The sequence below is a fragment of the Argentina silus genome (genome assembly GCF_951799395.1).
Source record: "Argentina silus genome assembly, chromosome: 2".
In the NCBI taxonomy this organism is placed as follows: Eukaryota; Metazoa; Chordata; class Actinopteri; order Argentiniformes; family Argentinidae; genus Argentina; species Argentina silus.
In genome coordinates, this window is record NC_139656.1 from 28,575,525 (window position 1) to 28,598,208 (window position 22,684).

The 22,684-nt window shown below is 41.8% G+C and overlaps 1 protein-coding gene across 1 annotated transcript; it reads right to left on the minus strand.

The window, feature by feature from the left end:
* Positions 1 to 498: 498 nt before the first annotated feature.
* lig3 (ligase III, DNA, ATP-dependent) lies at positions 499 to 11,222 on the minus strand. The gene is made up of 21 exons (XM_083697567.1): positions 11,123 to 11,222; positions 9,948 to 10,540; positions 9,289 to 9,417; positions 8,890 to 9,099; positions 8,366 to 8,517; positions 8,042 to 8,208; positions 7,598 to 7,675; positions 7,272 to 7,440; positions 6,575 to 6,730; positions 6,067 to 6,198; positions 5,887 to 5,966; positions 5,562 to 5,649; positions 5,082 to 5,159; positions 4,766 to 4,889; positions 3,901 to 4,043; positions 3,689 to 3,763; positions 3,071 to 3,217; positions 2,689 to 2,839; positions 2,175 to 2,278; positions 1,728 to 1,826; positions 499 to 749 (listed from the first exon to the last, which is right to left on the minus strand). Exons 2-21 carry the CDS (start codon positions 10,507 to 10,509, stop codon positions 516 to 518), a joined length of 3,078 nt encoding a protein of 1,025 aa, XP_083553693.1. The 5' UTR covers positions 10,510 to 10,540; positions 11,123 to 11,222; the 3' UTR covers positions 499 to 515.
* Positions 11,223 to 22,684: the final 11,462 nt, after the last annotated feature.

Sequence of the window (22,684 nt, forward strand, 5' to 3'; positions counted from 1 at the left end):
TGTGAGAGTATCTCAGTCTAAATGTGGATACGGTGGACTTCTCACAGTGATCCACAATCACACCATGGGCTCACAACATTATTGCAGAGACCAAACCCAAAACTTAAAAAGCCATTCCATCATCTTCAACAACGTTAGTAAACTCTGGACACAAAACAAAGGACTGGAAATCAAATAAATAGAAAGATCCACGGATTAAAAATGTTTAACTAAGCCCATAATCAGATACTGTGTTTATCCCCCTGTGTGATAGTAGTAGTAGTAGTTACATCATTCCAAAACCTTATCATACCATACCCCATAAATCTGGTTCTGTGTCCATATGTGGCTCCATCATTCATACACAACATTCAAACAAGTTCATACGGTTTAAGCATACGTAGCCTATATTTTGATTCAAGTTCAGTGGGGAAAAAACACTATAGGTGTCATGGTCCATTGTTTGTATAACAGCACGCCAGTCTCCAGAGAAGCGAATGCAGCATTGTTAAAAGTCGGGCTGGCTGAATGTCTTATCAGCAGGGGGGTACTACTCTCCTCTTGCGGATACACTCCCAGATCCAGTTGGGGGTGACCCTCTGGGCACGACTGTCATCCTCGGGCTCCGCCAGGGTGTGTGTGGCTGAGGCAGCCTCGTAATCCAGCACCAGGTCTCCATCGTAGGCCACAAAGTAGCGCCGCAGCTTCTCAAAGTCCTGGACCGAGTCTGGCAGGAAGAGCTTCACTCCGCTGAAGATGTCAAGCAATGTCTGAGGGGGGAAGGGGGGGGGATATAACATTTTTACATACAGCAGAAAGCTAGTTAGTAGCGTTCCTCTTTTAGGCGAGGACAGTGTGCAGATTCATAATTTGTGACATTCATGTTTCTGTGGTAGCAAGGGGTACATATTCAGCACAATTGGTAACTAATTGGTCCTAAATGTCACAGTGGTACTTGCGTCAATGAATCTAACCGAAACAGAGTATAGCTTATACGTAATTATCAAGTAATAGAGCTTTGATCGCTGTGGAATTCCAAAGATATTCATCCGGAGACCAGAGGTCTAGTATGCTTCCATTCGTAGCCTTCAGAATTACCAGTTCTATACGAGTTGTCCTACTTCTACAGAAAATGACCTTATACCCTCCTCAAACCCTCACATCACCAAAAATACACCTTCCTCGATTGTCAACATGACCCATATTCCCTGTGGAATCTCTGAGATGCTAATCTGGAGAGCAGAGGACGAGTGTGCTTCCATTCATAGCCTTCAGAATTCCAGTTCTATACGAGTGTGCTTCCATTCATAGCCTTCAGAATTCCAGTTCTATACGAGTGTGCTTCCATTCATAGCCTTCAGAATTCCAGTTCTATACGAGTGCGTGCGGTGCTACCATGTTACATTTAGCTTGCACACCAGCCTTCACACAGCAGCAATTATATCCGCGACGAATGTAGATACCGAGTTTGTAACCTTTTCGCGGATGGCAGCAGCACATTATGTGCAATGCAATTTGTTTTCGGCAGTTCACAGAAACCTAACTGCTAGTTTGTAATCCAGTTATCTCCTTTACATTAACTGAACAAAATGTCAAATGCAAAGCTTCAACCAGAGCCTGACCAGGAATAAATTATTGCAAAGTCTGGCACGGCCCGGTCGGGTTAAGAAGAAAAGCTCTATCGAGTAATAACAGGACCTGCTTAATACTGGGTTGTAAAATACAGGTTTACTAAAGGAAATCCACACCGTGTCATTCTTGGGTTGTAACAACTGTGAGGAGGTTGTCGTCTTGGGCTTGCTTTGTCCATTGCTGTGCACAGCGGTTTCTGTCTTCTCTTTTTTCACCTGGAATGAATAGGAGCTCAGTTGAATAATGATAATAATAATAATAAAAACAATAATAATATAAATAAATTAAATTCGTGTAACACCTTCTCATGGACTCAAAGCACTTTACATGTATTAAAAAAAAAAAGAAAGAAAAAAAAAAAAAAAAGAAATAGGAGGACAGTCACAGAATATATAACATACAGCTCTATACATTAAAATCCTGCCTGAATGTAAGGCAGGGGATGACAGAACTAGAATGGTCCAACATTTAGTCCACTGAGGCTCCTTTATGGTTTGTAATGCAATATTCAACAAATTGCCAAAAATATAACTCCAGTTGCTATTGGGAGGCGTGTATCTTACCTTCTTTGCGATGGGCTCCTCTGCTGGGATCTTCCTCTTAGTTGCTGGGGATGGCGACTGAGGCTCTTTTTTCACGGCTTTTGCTTTGGGGGTATTGTTGTTGCCTGAGGTGTAAAGGAATGGAATATCGTTGTCATACATCACACAGATTCAACATCAACTTTAGATCTGTGACAGATCATTGGTACCCGTTTAATTGAAGATGTATTGTCCCCCGCGATGAAATCGGGGAGGGTGGGGCTATGATTCAGTCTCTGTCTGTCTGTATGTCACAATATTCAGTCCGTTTGAATGTCACATGCTTCATCTCCCATTATTTGGGAATAATATTTTGAGAGTGAAGTCTATTATGCGGCATCGTTTCATACCGAAACTCAGCCTTTATCCAATGCGGACACCAGAGTTGTGTAATCTAGGTTTAAAGCCAGTCGACAACCGAATCACACATTTATCAGCCAAGCCCTGTACATGTGACTCTCCTGAAGACCCTCAAGGATGGGTAGTGGTTACTCACTAGTCTTGCTTGGGGCAACAGGTCTGTGGGAGGTGGCAGGGGGAGAGCTGCCCTCACTGTCCCCTCCCGAAGAGCCCTTGTCATCATTGCCTTTGGATGGCCCTGCCGTGACCTCAAAGTCACAGTTCTCTTTCGAGATGCGGAACAGCTCCTGAGAGGAAAAGAAGAAAACCAAAACATATTTAGGGCAAAGAGTGGACACAGTATTATGGACAGAAAGCACAGAATTAGTAAACAACAACCCCCCCCCCCCCAACCCCCCCGCGCGAGGACACAAACTTGGCCCATTACTTTTTATAATGTACACTAATTACGTATCAATTTGGTGCCCAAAAGAGGGCAACTGGAGGAGAGATCAGAATATAATGCATCAGTTTCCTACTCTCAGCTGCGGCAGGTTGGTGGCGGTCTTCCAGTCCTTGTCGTCGCGGATGCGGGTGCAGCGCGGGAAGCGGATGGAGATGCCGTCTGCCGTGTGCATCTCCGACTTGGAGAACTCGGCCCCTGTGATCTCCCACACCGGCGCTTTCTAACCCAGGAGGCAACATGGATACAGTAAATAAGAGTTTAATAAACAGAAAGGAGGATTGGACCGCACACAGATTGATGCTCAGTTCCCCTTTTTTGTTTCATCCAACATCATATATTATAGTTGATAAAAGCCCAATAAATGTTTAAGTGCTATGCCGGTAGATCGACTCAATTGTCCATCCCTAGCGGGACCCAGTGGAGGCCGATTCTCATCAACAAGAGGAATTACAATAGAGTACAATTATATCAACACCAGGGAGGAAAGTTTTAATAATGTTTATTATAATCAGAAAAAGCCAATATCTCTCCCCCCCCCCCCCAATTGTATAATAATGACTCAGAAGACTCTTTCATCTCTATCAGTAACCCAGCACTTAATTCACAAGCCTGAGGAGCCTGTAGATTTCGTACTGGTTTGCCCTTGAACAGACCCAATGAGAAACTAATGTATTAAATCATTAAATTTCACCTCAGGATTACGGATAATGAAATCAGGATAATAGTTCTTGATGATTTTCATCCAGCCAGGGATTTTGCTAGGCTCCTGGAGAAAGAGACACACACATTCAAAGAGGATTCCTCACACAGACAGTATCACACACACACACACACACTCTCAAGGGAGGCCACTCAGGACGGAGTGGGACACACAGTCCATTAACCCTGCACCGCCTCTCTCACCTTGCTGATTTTGATCATGTCCAGCTCTTTCTGGAGCCTGGCCAAGGTAGCGTCATCGTAGCCTCCAGAGCACTTGGTGACCGTGCACCACTTCTTAGAGTCAGGGTCATAACAGCCCATGAGGAAGCTGGACATTATCCCACCTGGACAAGGGAGATAATTGGCACAATATGAGAAATGTGCTATGTACAGCTCAAAGCCCACAGCCTGACTAAATTGTATCCCACACACACATACATACACACACACACACACACACACACACACACACACACACACACACACACACACACACACACACACACACACACACACACACACAATCAATCAATCAATCAATCAATATATTAGGGACAGAACATACATTACACTGCACTTTTATTGAGTTACACAACAAGGAATGTTAGTTAGAATAAGGTTTGTGAAGAGGAAAGGTAGGTCAGATAAATCCAGTCACCCACACCTGCGTAAGTAATGGGACAGTGAATCATTTTTTATGCATAGTCCCCCTATTTCAGTATATCAATGTCTGGTATTGATTCTAAGCTCTGCATTTGCTTTTGGAGTCTGTCAACATAAGGACCAAATAAAGTTAATGAAAGTCAATGAAGCCATTATTGGCTGAAAAATCTGAGAAGAAATCAGGAACATAGCCAAAGCCTTAGGCTTACCAAAATCAACAGTTTGGAAGATCATTAAAAAGAAAAAGAAAAGCACTGATGACCTCAGAAATCACAAACGGGCTGGTAGATGTGTATGTGCTTACGTGTGTGTGTATATATCTATCTATCTATCTATATACACACACACACACTCTCACCGGCCGAGTGTATATATATGCCGTCTTGCCGGCTAGAGTACTGACCGTTTGACCCTTTGCCATAAAAGGCTCCCAGCACCACCAGGTCTGCTGTGTCCGCCATGGCCCCCTCGTTCAGGTAGTCTTTCTTCACCTTCAGCCAGTGGCGCTTCCCTGGCTCATAGTTGCCCTTTCATACACACAGAGAGCCCGGTCAACTCACATCTATCTATTGTTAATGTTGAACCGAAAGACAAGGAATTATGATATTGGCTTTGTGTCACATTGCATATGGCATTGTTTTCTTCACTTGCCGATTCCAAAGGTTTCTAGACTAGCTGGGAGGGCAGTGTGCAATGCAGTCAGAGAAGTGCCGTCTCACCTTGAGGTCTTTCAGGACAAGCCCCTCCAGTCCCTCTCTGATAACTCGTGTGATCATCTCGGCCAGGTCTCGTGCCCTCTGTGAACCAGCCAATCAACAAACAGGTCTCAAACAACCAACCAGCAAATCAGTTTCTTTTAGCTACATGGTGAATCCACTATGTTGGCAAATTACAGGTAAGGAGGACATATTGTCGACACTAACATAGGTCTGGAAAGCTCCACAGGCCCGTAATTGGGCCCAAATTCTGCTTTAATTTGATTATTAATTTGATTGTTTACTTTATCTCCTTGTCATGTGTAGTATGTTATCCTGAACTATGAGCATATCAGCACAAAACTTCAAGGTGTTACTCATCAAATGGCATCCTGGTTTTGCATCTAATCATCATATTTCTAATGTTATAAGCAGTTTAGTTTGTGTCTGGTTTTTAGGCAGAAATTAGTCAAATAGGGCATGGAGTTTGAGAGGTCAACTCACAGTGACATGCTTCATTTCTGAGAACAGTATTCTGTTGGGAACTTCGACCATGTTGTCGTGGAGGAACTTCCTTCGCTCACACAGAGGCCTGGAGAGTGGTTAGCATACGGTTATGGTTTCATCTGAGGTACATGAAACATTCACCCTGAGGTACACTTTCAAAAACACAAAACTGGGCCAGACGAAAGTGAAAGTATTGAGATATCAGCAGTCAGCGCACAGACGAGCCAATGTCAATGTCAATTGGGAGTGAATTGATTGCAGGCCTCATAGGAGGACTATGGAGCAGTTGGCGCATACATACTATTTCACAAAAACAACTTACTTCTCCATCAGGCTCACGCCGTTGAAATAGATGCAGTCGAAGACATACAAGCATACTTTGGCATCTTGGAAGGCTTGTTTCTAAAAATGAGAGAGTGACAGATAATCAGTCCCCTTGACACACACACACACACACACTTCTCTGAGGAGGTGGAAAGATAGATTTCCTGACTCTTCTCACCTTGTGTACTCCGAGCGTGCCGAAGGGCAGTGGTTTGCTGGTGTTGGTGTCGATGAGGAGGACCTCCGCATCCAGGATCATGCTGTCGCCACCAACAAAGGCCTGGGGGATGAACTCTTTAAAATGGGCAACCTGTAACACACACACACACACTTTGGGTCAGATATGGAATGTAATCCTAACAGACAGCTACTGAATGTTTTAAAAGAAACAAAAAAAAAGAAGCTTATTTCAAACAACAACGTAATGCATTTATTCTTGTGAAAGTAGGGGACACGGCTTAACCTTGGCTGAGAAAATTCAAGGAAATCACCAAAAGCGGCAGCCTTGAAAAAAACTAATAGCCTTGGCTGCCCCCGTCTTGGAGACAGTAAACAACTGAGGCTTTTCGCTCTGACTTGCAATGCAATCCTAAATCAGTAAATAGTTCAGACGATGTTCAATCATTGAGTTTTTCATTCAGTGTGTGTGTGTGTGTGTTTGTGCGTGCTTGTGATCGCTCTCTGACCTTGTGCGGGAGCACTGGTTTGAGACTGCGGCTGAAGTAGCTGAAGTGGTCTCCGTTCTTGTGGACCTGAACACGTTCGCCGTCGTACTTGATCTCAGAGTACATGCCGTTGGGGCACTTCTTCATTGCTTGCTCGATGGACTTGCATGCCTCAGCCTGGAAGCACAGTGACTTTCATTCAGGGATAATGACACAAATTCTCCCACTGAGGGAAAGCCCACATCAACTCCCCATCAACACAGGGAGTATTTCAGTACCCTGTATGCTGTATGTACTAATAACCTAATCTAAGGCATTCAGTATGCTTCAAAGATGAAAAAGCCAAAACATGACTTGACTGTAGGGACACATTTCAGTTCATGTAGCCCATTTACTACGCTTAGTTATTTACCAGGCTTGCAACATAAGATTTCATCATTTCATCCATAAACCATAAAATGTACTTTCAAATCGACTCAATTCTAGATGAGTGCCTTCATGGGATTATAGCCAGCCCTTTCTAGTCAGACTCATTACTAATTTTCTCGCCAGCTGAGCCGTTACATGAGCTCATTCAGTCCCAGGTGTGTGTGCGCGTGTTTGTGTGTGTGTGTGTTAAGATGTGTGAGAGATTGTGTGTGTGTGTGTGTGTTAAGATGTGTGAGAGATTGTGTGTGTGTGTGTGTGTGTGTGTGTGTGTGTGTGTGTGTGCGCGCACCAGCATAGGCTGCACTGGAGTCATGAGGGAGGCCTCGATAGTGAGGAGTTTCCTGGGGCCGGAGCCGTTGGTGGCGTCCAGCTGGTTCTTCAGGACGCGTTCGATCACATCGCCCAGGTTACGGGACGCCTTGAACGCATCGTAGGCATTTGGGTCCACTGCATCCAAGCTGCATGTGGAACATAGGGACCAGCGTAGAGATGGGTTTGCAGCCTCCACTTTATATTGGAACACTAATGTATATAGATTTGAAGGCTCTATCAAACATGGTTCAATACTAGGGTTGACTGGTTTCACTGGGGTTAAGAAAACATAGGATAACTTACACATGCTTAGCTCCAGAATTCATCTTCAAATCATGCTTGACGAGTCTGATGTAACATTTCAGGTCATTGCCAGTACATCTGAAACAAAGAGAGGGTCGATGAGTCCAAGCGTGGCTACTGCTGTTTGATTACACCCAGCTTCTTAACTCATTCAGTGCCGAGGGTGAATAAAGTCACCCAAATTGTCAACATTTTAGAGTGCCAAGAGTGACTTTATTCACCAAAAATGCATAAATTATAATGCTTAATTTTACAGCCAATCAAAGTATTGTCGCGAGGTAAAATACCACATAAAACACTTGGCACTCTCTGCAATTAGTGTTCCGGAATTCTTTGGCAGTTGGTGAGTTAATCTTGTGATATTGAACTGAAATTGGGCCAGGGTTGTCAAACATTATTGTTCAAAAGTGAAAACATGCCAAACAGAGGCTTGAAATGTCTTACTTTTTGGATATGTCCTCTAGTTCTTTCTGCTGTTCATCCTCCTTGGTTAACAGGGACAATCGAGTCAAAGATGCATCTACTTCCTGGATGGTCAGCAGACTCTTGGCAGCTGGTGGGAAAGACTTGCCGTCTTCAAAAAACATCCTCACCGTTTCTGACACGTCCCCCTTTACACAGAGGATGAAAATACATTCAATACAGATCATGTTCTGAAATACTAAAATACAGCGTCAATAGATGTGTGGGAGAGAGAGTATGTGTGTGTGTGTGTGTGTGGGGTTAAGTGTCCATGTCAAAAAAGTGTCAGAGATATTGACCACTGACCTGCTCCAGATCTCGCACCATTTCGTCCTGGTTACAGTTGAAGATCCGGCTAAAGAGCTTGACAATCTGTTTGTCGTTGAGATTGTACACACTCTTCACCACTCCTGGGAGAAGCAGCTTCACAGTCAGGAACAGATCTCCTTTGAACTTATCTGAGAGGGATCAGAGAGACCAACATCAGGTGGCAGTCAACAGAAGAACAGGTGGACTTATTGTGCACAGGATTCACCACCCTTGCAATAAAATCAGACAATACAGAAAGATAACCCATACCCCATAATTCAACATCAACAGACAATAATCTTTCAGGGTCAGAGGATAGTTGATCTACAGTAATTACAATGCTTGGCAATGTTCTATTGTGTTGTGAAGACCTTGTGTGTTGCCAGAGCACCTTCAAGTGATCAACATGTCAAGTTGGACCACTTGTGAGGACCATATTCAATGCATGGCAATACAATAAAAGACAGCGCAGCACAGTTTGAAATAAATAATGTAACGTCTGAATGGTCTACCAAACACACCTCCCTGAGAGCCCTTCTTGAGGAAGTCATGGATTATCTGAGTCTTGACGTTGTAGCTGTTCTTGTCTGCCACCATGGCACAGAGTTTACGGAACTCTCTGAGAAGGCAGTCCTTGTGTTTGGGGTCACAGAGCTGGGCGGCCAGCGCACTGGCCTGGCTGGGTTTGGAAGGGGAGGGGGCTGGGCTGCTTGAGCTCCCAGCCTTGGTAGCTGATTGGACCAGAGGCAATATGATTGACAGAAAGAAGATAAGGGATACAAGAGTTAAAAATCACATGTACGCGTGGTGGTGTGTGTGTGTGTGTGTGTGTGTGTTAAGATGTGTGAGAGATTGGGTGGGTGTGTGTGTGTGTGTGTGTGTGTTAAGATGTCACGGCAGTCGTCGCAATGCCACCTTACCTGTGAAGCCGGAGAACTTGCGTGGAGCATTCAGGGATGGGTCAGCAGGCGGAGCTGATGACTGACCACTGTTGTTCAGCTTGGCTTGCACCTTCTTCTTTGGGCTCGCATTCGATTTGGCCATTAAATCTATGACAGTGAATACATGTTAACAGTCAAACAGCTTCTGAACAAGACGACCAAAAATATGCTAAAATGGGAGTGACCTGATGACTTTGTATGCAAGTGATACTCACTACTACCCCTTCCCCCCTTGATCAGTGGACACTACTCTTTGCGCATCTTGTATTACTACTGACAATTATTGCACTTTTGCACTATTACTGTAAATTAAATGATCGCTGGTACTCACTTGACATTATATTACTACTGTTATTATTACAGCCATTACTGCTGCTACTTACACTACACCCTTATGCACTACTACTGTCACTGTTTTATTATTATTATTATTATTATATTGTATTGTTGATTGTCGTTGAACGAGGAGCAAGATTCCAAAGCATTTCACTATATCAATTACGTCTGTATGCAATGTATGTGACAAATAAAATGTGATTTGATGTGAGCCTACGGACCATTTCTGTTGGCAGGCTGAAGGGCCAATGTCAAACCATGCTATTACAAAAAGAGAGAATGCAGAAGTCTACACATTGTACCTGAGACAAGTTTGTTGATGAGTTCCTTGTCCGCATCCTCCAACTCCTCCCAGCCATCCAGATCGGTGATGTCCTCGATCTTCTTGGTGGTGGCTCGAGCCCGTTCCAGCTTCTCAAAGATACACTTCATATGGTACCACTCCTTCATTTCACTGGCAGACTCGCTGAACGGATTTGGCACAATCTTCCCTATGCGGACCAAGCCCTTCATAATCTTGTCCTTACACTTCTTACACCCAGCCGTGCCTCGTTTGGCATACTCAACACACCACTTCTGCTCTGCCATATCTGGTGGGTTAGTGACGTACTGACGCCACGACAATATAAAATGACAGTCTAGGTGAGGACTGGGCTTCCAGAGTGCCTGGTAGCTAGTAGTAGCTGAGTGGTAGCTGCCCCAGGTACAGGTGAGGATACCCCTTGACTGTGGCAGGTGTTTGGAACCCGTAGAGAAGAGGTGAGCTCCAATAACCTTCCAGGAGGGTTGGCACCTGCAAAATTGTCCAAGATGCGTGTTGCTGTAGAGAGTCTTAAGTGCCACAGAAATGTAATGACTCTGCATCCAGTATGTATGGTCAATTGTTAGGTTATATCTAGAATAAAGAAGAGAGACATTACATTATTGAAAACCCTGAAATCGACATGTACCTAAACACTACATGTATGATACTGTGCTACAGTGTAGGTTACCTACCAAGCAATCATGGATAGCTGCCGAGTTATGTAGACAGCTAGATAGCTACTAGCTAATAACAAGCCCAGCATTGCTAACCTTGTTAGCTAGGTAAGCTATACTGTATGGGATTAAATGAGAAAACAGGGAAAATCAGTGTCGTAGGTGTCTAGCTAACGACTTTACAATGTAGCCGTTAGGAAATCAAACACGTAATATAGAGTAGTCCTACCAATTATGCATTATTTGAAAGTTTCATTCCTGATATAACTTAGCGGGTTGGCTATCACACTCATAGGTGGGGCTAGTAGCTGCTAGCTAGCTACGTGTACATGGAACCCACATTGGATCGGGCAAAAACTAGCTAGCTAGCCGACTTACAGCTTGTCAACGTTTACAGTCTAAATTAGACCAACACCTATCTAGCCGTGCTGCTCAAGGGTGGCTCTTTTTTTGGTAAAACATGTTCTTTACCTTTGTATACCTACTCTATATACTTTACCTTGTACATTAAAAAGTCACACAAATGAGCGTGTTGACCTAAAATTGCAAAACGAGTTCCTTGAGAATATCCACTATTCCCTTTAAATGAAACCACGCTTCCTCTTTGTTTGACTGATCCCACTGTTCTGCGCCTGCGCAGCTGACATGCTTATGCCGACCGAAATGTGAAAAGGCATTATGGAGGTCGGGCTAAATGCATTTCACTGATACTACACACATGAGAGAAAAACATAGTTAACTGGATGTGATAACAACATAGACTTTTGTATCTTATCATACAGATCAGTGGATAAAACGATACTAAACAATTTTTAGTTTTCCCCAATATTCACCCTGCGCAGGCATGCCCAATAATTATTGCAAAATGTTATGCATTTGTAGAACATAGATCATGTATCAAGATTTATTGCAGTGTTACAGGAGACATAATCATTTTGGTAACACTTTTCATTAACTTTCCCCCATACCTGTGTAGTAACAATATAATTACTGTAGTAAAAACACGTTATTATTGTTCGCCTTAGATAATTACAGTTTGCAGTGTCGTTTGTGTTATTCCTTATTCCACTTGTATAATGCATAACTCACAAATACATTACCAATGTACTAATGTAAATTGTGACATTATTTATTTCCGAGATCTCAATGAGGTTGTGTATTTAATCTTATGCTAGTAGGCCTATTTACATACAATAAAAGTTGTGGAAAGATGATCAGGTTTATTTCATTGAAGAGATTCATTCTCAACAGCATTGACCATAGTCTGCATTACTACATCTGCTCAGAAGATGGCAGTGATGCCACAGACTAACTCTACAATATCATTGGGAATCAACACATATTCCAGTTTCTCCTACACTTTCTTTTACAGACACAGATATTTCATTCTGAGAGATGGAGCACTTGTAAGAACCAAAAGAGGGAAACCCATTTCCTCCCCAGAAAATGGCTCCCATAACATTACTGAACGGGCATGTTGCCCTGAGGGAAAACATGATTAAAAGCAAGACAACAAACCCTGCTCCCTGGGAGTAATAAGTTAGCCTACATCACAGCCTGTTGTGGCAAAGGCTCCATTTTAGCCAGAACACTCCACAAACCTTGATCAATGGACCCCAAGAACGAGACAGTGAAATATAGAGGGGCATCAAGGTGGCAAGCGAATGCTTTGTTGTGTAGGGTCCAGATCAGTTTGGAAAGCATCAAATCGGAATCAGATTCATGATCATTTTTGCTTTAATATTTCACTAACTTATGATCTAAATAACATGAGCCCTAATATTCTGATGTTGGCAATAGATAAATTCCTCTCATTCGTTCTTTTCTCGATCAGGGTGATCAGAGTCAGGCTGGGGGATGTTAAATCATACTGGACTGTTCCTACTGTATATAATGTTTCAGATGTCTATTTTATTCTATTATTCTATTGTCACTATATTTTGTTGTTGTTGTTTGGTTGTTTGTGATGTGAGCTGCTATAATGCCTTAATTTCCCCTCGGGGATCAATAAAGTACCTGTCTATCTATTTATCTATCTATCTATCTATCTATCTATCTATCTATCTATCTATCTATCTATCTATCTATCTATCTATCTATCTATCTATCTATCTATCTATCTATCTATAACCTCACTCCCCAGTCTTGCATAGCTGACAGATGTCACAAAGGTAACAGCCCCATTAAGCTTCACTGTTAGAGCTGATAACAAATTGCATGACCAATACTAAAACAAAGCGTTGATATCTAGAGAGCTGCTACTGCTGATATGGGAAATCCTAATAAAAGACTCACAGATACCTCTTAACTTGTCTCTGCTACTGTAGACGTTTTGTACTGAAATAGGTCAAAGATGACAACTCAACCCAGTGATCCTTTTACATTGTATCTTCTTAGACATAATATGATGTACTGAAAAGGATGAAAAACCCCACTGTGGGGATTTTTGAAATATAATCAATAGTGAGGATACCACCTTATTATAGCAATAGAGCTCAGAGACAACAAAGGGATCTCTATTTAAACTGATCACTGAAGTGAATGATTTTGAAGCTGCATCACCAGTCTCGAGTGCCGTTTACAACATCCAGACCCAATGCTCCCCCCGACTGCGACTCTCAACTGCAGTAGTAATTTAATGCCAGCCATCGGGGAGATAATGCCTCATGCAGTCAAACTGGTAAACATTTCAGCAGGCTTAAGGGAAGACAAAGAGCACCACCGGCCAGGGGGAACAGAATTTCATTGCAACCATTTGTTGTTCATCCACTCTATCCAATTGACTGAGAGGACTCTCAAGTCAAGGATGAGGCAGAGGGTAGACAAGTAGAGCGCAACTGGGCCACATGAGGTCACTCTGTTTACCTTTTGAAAGGCATATGACATCAGGTTATGGGTTGGGAGGACAGTTGCCCAATTTGTCATTCAGACAAATCCCTGTGATGTTAATGAAATTGATATACCTATGTGTTTACAATGTAAGAGAATGTAATGTAAATATCTGCAAGTAAAATCTAAAAGAACTTGAAAGGCATTACTATTCTGTGCAGGATGACATGTATATATTGTCAATTAACTTCTTCAGTAACACCCTCATTGGTTAATCATATGCATGTGAAGTAAGTTGAATTCTGAAGCTGGAGTGAAAGTTTGTTTTCAGACGCTAGTGTAGAGGACCCTGGGGACCAAAGGCTAGTAGAAACAGCCCTCCCAATTGATTTGCATTTCACAAAACTGCATGTGAATGATATACAGAGCTCGTATTGAGGATAACTTAAAAATCAAATTAACATATTGCCAGGCTTGTGCAAAATGCAATTAAGAACACCTCAACACAGAACACACCATGTTTTCTTTTGCAAATAGTCCGGTGTTATTCTGCCAACAGAATTTAAAAACAGCCTTTGAAAGGAATGTGAAAATAATGTGGAAGAAATGTTGAATGTACAGCTAGATATTACAAAGGTCGAAACATGAGACACCACTGCATATGTAGATGCTTATCTTCTACTCAAAGACCTATAGCAGACCTGTAGTTTTATAAGCAAAGACCTATAACAGACCTGTAGTTGTATAAGACCTATAACAGACCTGTAGTTGTATAAGACCTATAACAGACCTGTAGTGTTATAACACCTATAACAGACCTGTAGTGTTATAACACCTATAACAGACCTGTAGTGTTATAACATCTATAACAGACCTGTAGTTGTATAAGACCTATAACAGACCTGTAGTTGTATACGACCTATAACAGACCTGTAGTTGTATAAGACCTATAACAGACCTGTAGTTGTATAAGACCTATAACAGACCTGTAGTGTTATAACACCTATAACAGACCTGTAGTGTTATAACATCTATAACAGACCTGTAGTTGTATAAGACCTATAACAGACCTGTAGTGTTATAACACCTATAACAGACCTGTAGTGTTATAACACCTATAACAGACCTGTAGTGTTATAACACCTATAACAGACCTGTAGTGTTATAACATCTATAACAGACCTGTAGTTGTATAAGACCTATAACAGACCTGTAGTTGTATACGACCTATAACAGACCTGTAGTTGTATAAGACCTATAACAGACCTGTAGTGTTATAACACCTATAACAGACCTGTAGTGTTATAACATCTATAACAGACCTGTAGTGTTATAACACCTATAACAGACCTGTAGTGTTATAACATCTATAACAGACCTGTAGTTTTATAAGCAAAGTCCTATAACAGACCTGTAGTTTTATAAGCAAAGTCCTATAACAGATCTGTAGTTTTAGAAGCAAATACCTATAACAGACCTGTAGTTTTAGAAGCAAAGACCTATAATGCAGCACAAGGGTTTATTTTGTTGTAACCTCTAGATTTTTATATCAACATACTGTACAACACCTTCCCCTTAGCTTCACATGTAGGTACTTTTATCCAAAGACAGTAAAGAAGTCACTGCTCTGTACTTAGCACAGCTTTGTGAGCTGAGGGACAGATGCTTTGTTTGATGAAAGGGTGTGCAAACTGTGGAACAAGACCATGGCAGCATGTCTCATTCAAGCTACAGTATGACATTGCACTTTTCAGTATGCACCAATACCGTACAGTACAGTATGAATCTTATTGGAAACAAAGGCTGTATGTGACTCACTCGAGGCCGACTTGAATAGAGCTGTTTATAAGCTTTACAATATGAGTGGACAGACGTTCTTGTGTTATTTCTCAGAGCATGTTAAAGCAATGGGTTATTACTGTTGATCTTTGCTGTTGTATGTTTGGGCGGGCTTTTTCATCACAGCTGGGATTCTAAGAACTGCAAAATAGGTAGGACTGATATTGGAGAGACGATAGGGGGTAGATCAGCTTTGAAATGAGTAAATGGAATCTTCACTTCACAATGTGAGTGTACAGAGTTTCTTGTGTTATTTCGCATTGCATGATAAAGTTCAACATATGGCTGTTGACGTATGTTTGTGTGGGCTTTTTGCTTTACAGCTGGGATTCTAGGATCTTCAAAAAAAACTGCTGCAGTAAGCCTAATGTTCCCAGAAGAAAGTTTGAGAAAGACAATTATTGATTTCCCCTCTCTAAATTCTCATGTTTCACTTAGTCAATTAAAATTTGGATGTGGTGAAATGCCTCCAGTGCTTTTCCAAACTCAGTTAGAGATGGGCAGAAGTCCCACAGGACAATGCAAGGGAGAGCTAATGAAATGAGTCAGCGTTCTATGGTCGCTGAGCCACAATTAAGAACAAAGTCAATGACACCGGAGCCGGCCTCTTGAGGGGGATAATATTACATAAAAGAGGCTTCCAGGGTTTAAAACCTAGAGTACATCACATAGAGGTCTGCTGATTATAGTAGATACGCTGGCACATATTTTGATTAGCCACGTTAGGACCACCTATATTTTGATCATAATTAGGGACTACATGAGATTTACGTCAAATTAGTTTAATTTAATACCCTTGCATTGGTCGAAGGTGCACACAAACATGCTGCTGACAGAAGTTTGGTAATGTTAACATACTTTCTCTCAATAGTTGCCTCATTACTTCATGTTAAAATATGTCTTGGTTTTTATGGTATGTGTATGTATATTGTTTTATTTGATGACTACAAGTCACTAAAAACAATTATCATTTGAGGTTTTCTCGAAGTACACAGCAGATAGCATTTGAAGGGAACTTGCAAACAAATACACATACTGTATATCCTAGCTTTGATGAGATGATGCAACGCAAGTCTGCTTTTATTCCTCTTTCTGATGCAAATGTGCATTGTGACATTATTATTGTCATTGATTCCTGTCCACCTAAATGGCAAGCCATTTAATCTTTTATTTAATATACACCGCCTCCCTCCCTTTCTCAATTTCCCCCTGAACAGTCAGTCAATATTGGCCTTGAGAGTTCACCATTTCGCCTGGGCTCTTCCTGAAATGTGTCCCCTCTGCAACAATGAATCTGCGCTGTCTGTGAGTTTGTGTTTGTGTTTAGGGTGTTTGATTTCCAATTCAGCCATCCTGTAGGCCCAACTTTGCTCAGGTTTTATCGGATTGAGTAATGGAGTGGCAAGGCCATCCTCAGGCCTGAACTGAGTGCAGAGTGCTCGTACAATGTGATGTATTTAGAGAATGAGTTATTATTATCACCCTAAACAATAGTTTAAGAAGTACTCTTCGTGTCACTGGCATCACAGATGCTGTCATTAGGAGAGTCTTACCTAAAGGGAAACTGTTATTTGACACATTTATCTCATCTTGTAGACATCTAGAAAAGTCATGGACAAGGATAGTCTTTAGTAGAGTCACATTTGTCCCAAACTACTAAAAAGTGCTGAGCTGTTGAGTGTCAGTGGATTAGTGCACTCAAAAGTGCTCCCAGACTCAGCCCAAATGACCAGTATGGATATGGCTTACCAGTGGAGAGACTGATGGTGGGGTGCTGTAATGATCTTAGGACTCTGTAGGGCTTCATTTCACAGAGAGCACTCCCCAGTGCGTCATTCAAAAGTCATCAAATGTCAAGGTTTATGATATGCTAATCATTATAGGTCACACTATGGTTTCACCGAGGTGTTACCGATTCTACCGAGTCCTACCCCACACCTGCTGAATGAAGCAATGGCCCCAAAATAGCCTTGCAGTTTTCATAACTTATGTACTGTATTTATTCAAGTTATCCTGGCTTCTGATATAGATAAGTTTATATAAACTCAAATTAGAATACGACAAGTGTTCTTCTACAGGAGAAAACTACATTCAGGTACAGCAGAAAAAAAAGAAAAGAAAAACAGAACCCTGATAATGCCAATGGACTTCTTTGTTTTTTAATGTCTCAAAGTGGTCTGATATTTGAAAGGTCAACAATCTACACATTTATGAGATTAAGGTGCACATTATACAATGTGTAATTATCAGGAAAGACAAAATAGTGAAGTATCACCCCCACTATATGGGCACACATGACCTTTTAAGTGAGTTAAGCACCCATCTATCAGAATTTAGCCTTTGGTTCTCTGGCAAAATCCTTCCCAGCCTGCATTTGCCACATTATTATCAAAGGGAAGAGATAAAAAGAAATGGGGAAGTGAGACAAAATCGGACCGAGGCCCTCAGCAAGTCACCAGTGATGCGTAAACGCCGGCAGAGTGAGAGAGCTGCCAATTTTTCAATGTAATCTCAGCTGCTGTGTATATCCAACTCTTTTTTGAGTGCCATCACTCTGAGACTTTCCTTTCCCCTGTGGGAGCCAACCACATTTTTAAAAAGAGCACACTGTTGATAAAGGATGGTGCTCAGAGAGAACTGAGGCAATAACAGCTTGTTTTTCTGGCATCTGTCTTAAATTGCAGGATATACTCACCAGACAGACATGGATAACCTTGGGGCTTGATATCTTTAATCCTTTTGACAGGCAGATGACAAACTGACATTGTTGCTGTTACATAGAGCTAGTCATAAAAATAAGGGCTATGAAATATTTCCTGAGTTTGTGCTTCTAGTAGCCTGGTAGGAGTATAAGTATAAGAGTGATTGAGGTGGGTTGCATGTTACATTGTAAAAAAGGCAATATATATATATATGTTAACAGATCCATGTTGGAAGCATCAAGTCCAGACAGCGTTGATATTTTGAGCAGCTACAGTACCTGTTTACAGGATGAATTACAGCATAAACATTATAGAGACATGGCTAAGTGTTTCAGGTAACTCACTAAAAACAAGTGAAAGAAATCTAACGTGTGCTGTGATGTGAAACCTGTTGAATTTGTTCCTGATAGGAGGGGCAAGGGGAATGTGATCTTCTCGGCGGGAGGATAAACAACAACAATGGAAGGGGAGATAGATGAGGAAGAGCTAAAAGAATGCACAGATGGGAAGGTTGGAACAAGGTTCTTAATAACCTGAGATTAAAGTTAGCTGATACCGAAACAGAGAACGCAAGCCTGGCAATGGCTGTTAAGGGGCGCACAACGATATATTGTGATAGAAGAGACATGATGCACAGATAGGTGAGAAGAGATAGCTGAGGTAGAGCTTCGGAGAAACAGGGGTGGGTAATGAGAAAAAAAAGAAGAGATTGGAGAAGAGATTGGAGTGGAGATTGTGGGTGCAAGGAAGGAATGGGGAGAAATCTCCAGTGAGTGTATGTTTGTGTGTGAATGAGACAGACTGAAGAAGGAGAAAAATTGCTTTCAAAGTGGGCCCATGAAGTAGACAAAAACTCAAGTTGATTATTGTTTAGTTAGTTTGATTATAGTAAAGGTTTGTCAGCCAGGGAGAGAAAGCCTGCAGAAAGAGCCACGGTAAAATGAATCCCAGGATACAGCCGGAGGGAGGTAGACTGCCAAAGAATTGAAACAGTTGAGAGAGAAGTATTGAGTGGGATCTGGTTGAATTGCGGCTGAGTACCTCCATTCATTGAGGATGGGGAGTAGCTTTCTGGACAGAGTCAATAGATTTCAGCATGTGTACTGTATATCATCCACAACCTATTTAGATTTAGCAATACATACAGTATGACCACTTAGGTTTGACAACATTCATATATAAACATGTTAAACATGATTTTGATGCAAAAGAGACAATATAACTGTACATCTTTCCGTGATGACTTTTTTTTAGACTGATGTTTGCTTAGTTTCCTTTTAAGCCACAAGAGAGCACTGCATTCTTACTCAATTTGTATGCTATGCACACACACCCTTGGTTGGATAAACCTAAGCAATGGCTCTACGCTTCAAGTCAGATCATTGTATTATCTTCAGAAAATACTGACAGGATTAACATACTGTCCTATGATGGAATAATGAAGTAATGCTTACTTCTTAACAATCATAATGCATTAATGGCTCAATACCTTTGAGCAATCACACATTTATTATTAAAATCATTGAAACTTGGTTTCATAATTCCAATTGCTTAGGGGATACTGCAATTGTCTTACTTGAAAACTCAACTGAATTCGAAGATGACTTTGTCTGCTCTTCATAGGTTTCTTTAAAATTACCAAAACAGGTCTAAATCTTTGGCTTGCTGTAGAGGCAAGGGCCTGAGTATTTCTGTGGATTAAAAACATGAATGTTTATAAATAAATGGCACCATGTCAGTGCCTGGGATGAACCCTGGAGCACACAGGCAAACCTGGGAGGCTCAGGCGTATATCCACTGTTGAGATAAAAAAAAGAAAGAAAAAAAGAACAAAAAAGGAACTCAACTGATCTTGCTATAAGGATCTGCATATGCTGAAGTCTGCTGACAGAAGTGCTACGAGTCTGAATATAGAACAGCTGATATTAACTTTAGTCGCTGGAACAGGTGCAGGAAAACCATGTATGTATGACCTTTTAAACAATATTGGAGTTGTCTTGAGAGGATATCAACAACAGCTACTGTGTGGGCGACTGTTATGTTTGCCTGGGAAATCATGCAGCTGGAATAGTACCATGGAATGGGTCATATTCTTCTCCCACAGCTACCGGTGGTTGTCTGTAAGAAAGAGGCAGAGACACATTGACGAGCTAAAAGCAAACGCAGTGTATAATGACATGTTTACACGGTGAACTCACCAATCTGTTGAGATTCCTCCGTCTCTGCTGAAAGCTCGCTGGTAACCAACCTTCTTGACCCTGTTACTGCTAGAAAAGTTTACTGAACCATCAGATTTTTGGGCATACAATACACCCAAACCAACGCCTCGATATAGGAAAGTCCTATTCAAACTCCTATTCACTATACAATCAAATAGGGTTTACTGGTTGTGCAAAGCAAGATCTAGCAACTACACACCAGACTACTTAAAGCAGTGCCAGTGTCTTGGCGTAGTGGAGGTGCGCACAAAAATTATGCACAGGTACTATCCCCCGAAGGTGCTTGTTTCACTGTCGGGGTCCGGCAGTCTGCCCCATCCTCCATCTTGTCTGTTTCCCACATGTGAAAAGAAGCAGAAGCAAAAGTTGTGGATTCCGCTCTCCTAAAACCCCCAGATGTAAAGCATATAAGAATATGCATTCATTATGAGATGGAGAGCATCTAAAAACCAGGTTAGATGGTAAACTATTCTCATATAAATACATTTTTGTTTGTTAACTGTTCTCAAGCTTGAGAAACCCCTCATGTATACATGTTTTTCTTCAAAAGGGCCAAACCTTGACCGGTTAACTGCTCTCATACCCCTGGGCATGTGTACTGAATATCTTGAATTTTAGTGAATCAGTGTATCAAGAGATACAAGTACAGTACAATACACTTACCGAACACTTTATTAGGAACACTATACTAATACTGGGTAGGGCCTCCCTTTGCTCTCAAAACAGCCTCAATTCTTCGTGGCATTGATTCCACAAGATGTTGGAAACATTCCTTTGAGATTCTGGTCCATGATGACATGATTACATCACAAAGTTCCTGCAGATTTTTCAGGTGCACTTTAAAGCTGTGAATCTCCCGTTCTACCACATCCCAAAGGTGTTCTATTGGATTCAGATCCGGTGACTGGGAAGGCCACTGAAGAACACTGAACTCATTGGCATGTTCATGAAACCAGTTTGAGATGGCTTTTGCTTTGTGACATGGTGCATTATCATGCTGGAAGTAGCCATTAGAAGATGGGTAAACAATACTCAAATAGGCTGTGGCATTCAAGTGATGATTGATTGGTATTAACGGGCCCAAAGTGTGCCAAGAAAATATTCCCCACACCATTACACCACCTCCACCATGAGAAGGTGTTCCTGTTATAGTCCCACCAGGTGAGTTAATGCAAACATTATGTCATAAACTTAACCTATGTACCAACTTTCATGACGATGAGTCCAACCATATCAACATTTATAAAAAAAGCAATGACTGTGGTAGTTATGGGTCTTAAACAAATTGTTTCTGAGGAGGAGCCAGGCGTGATGCCTCTTGATATACAGCCACTATGTGGTTAATTGCCATATTTATATGGAGAGGGTGTTGGCTGTAGCCCTCTCGACTGCATGCGAAATTGCATCCTCATACGCCTCACCACGTAAAAGCTGTGGCCATTTTAAAATGTGCCAACACCATGCTTACCTTGAGTAGGAGAAGTCATACTCATAGCAGTGCAGAGGTTGAGAGAAACATTGACGGAAGTCGTTGAGGACTCATGATGTGCCATACCACATTTGAATCAGCATGAACGAGTCGAGTGAGTGAAAACCACTTGAACATTCTCAAATGAGGCCTAGTACAATGAGGCCTAGTACAATGAGGCCTAGTACAATGAGGCCTAGTACAATGAGGCCTAGTACAATGAGGCCTAGTACAATGAGGCATAGTGCAATGAGGCATAGTACAATGAGGCATAGTACAATGAGGCATAGTACTGCATGTTTATGTGTTCTATTACTCCATAAGCCTCCCTCAGACTCACACAGCATGAGACAAAGGCATACATGTGCCATCTCTGTCAGCTGTGTGTGCTGTCTCACTTGTCTTATGCAGCAGGAGTGAGAAGCAATTGGTCGAGATGGAGCTAGAAACAACAAAGTGGCCCAAACAGATACTTCTCAGAGTAGCCCACTCTCTCTCTCACCTACTCCCTATAACAAAGACAACCCTGACAGAACCATTTTCATGCTCTATCCTTAGCAACACACACACACACACGCATGCACACGCACACGCACGCACACACACACACACGCACACACGCACACACACACGCACGCACACACGCACACACGCACACACGCACACACGCACGTGTCTTGGCTTGAAAATCATCCAGCCATTAAATTGGTTCTCAGCACCAAATAGTTTGATTACGCTTTGGACGTGACTGGTGTTTCTTTTCTTTCATCTTGTCCCTCGTTGTGCCCTCTTCCTCTCCACAGTCAATATGTGGCTACTTTCTTTAGCTGTCAATGTTGCGTTTCCAGTGTCTATCCACAGCCCCCTGGCATCATGAGAAACAAATGTTCATGGGTAAATGCGGTGCCCAATCGATCTTTGCCACACAATTCAATAATTCAATGAAAAATGTGCTTATTTGTTTGTTTATTAGGATATTTTTTTATACCATCATAGGTTAAGTC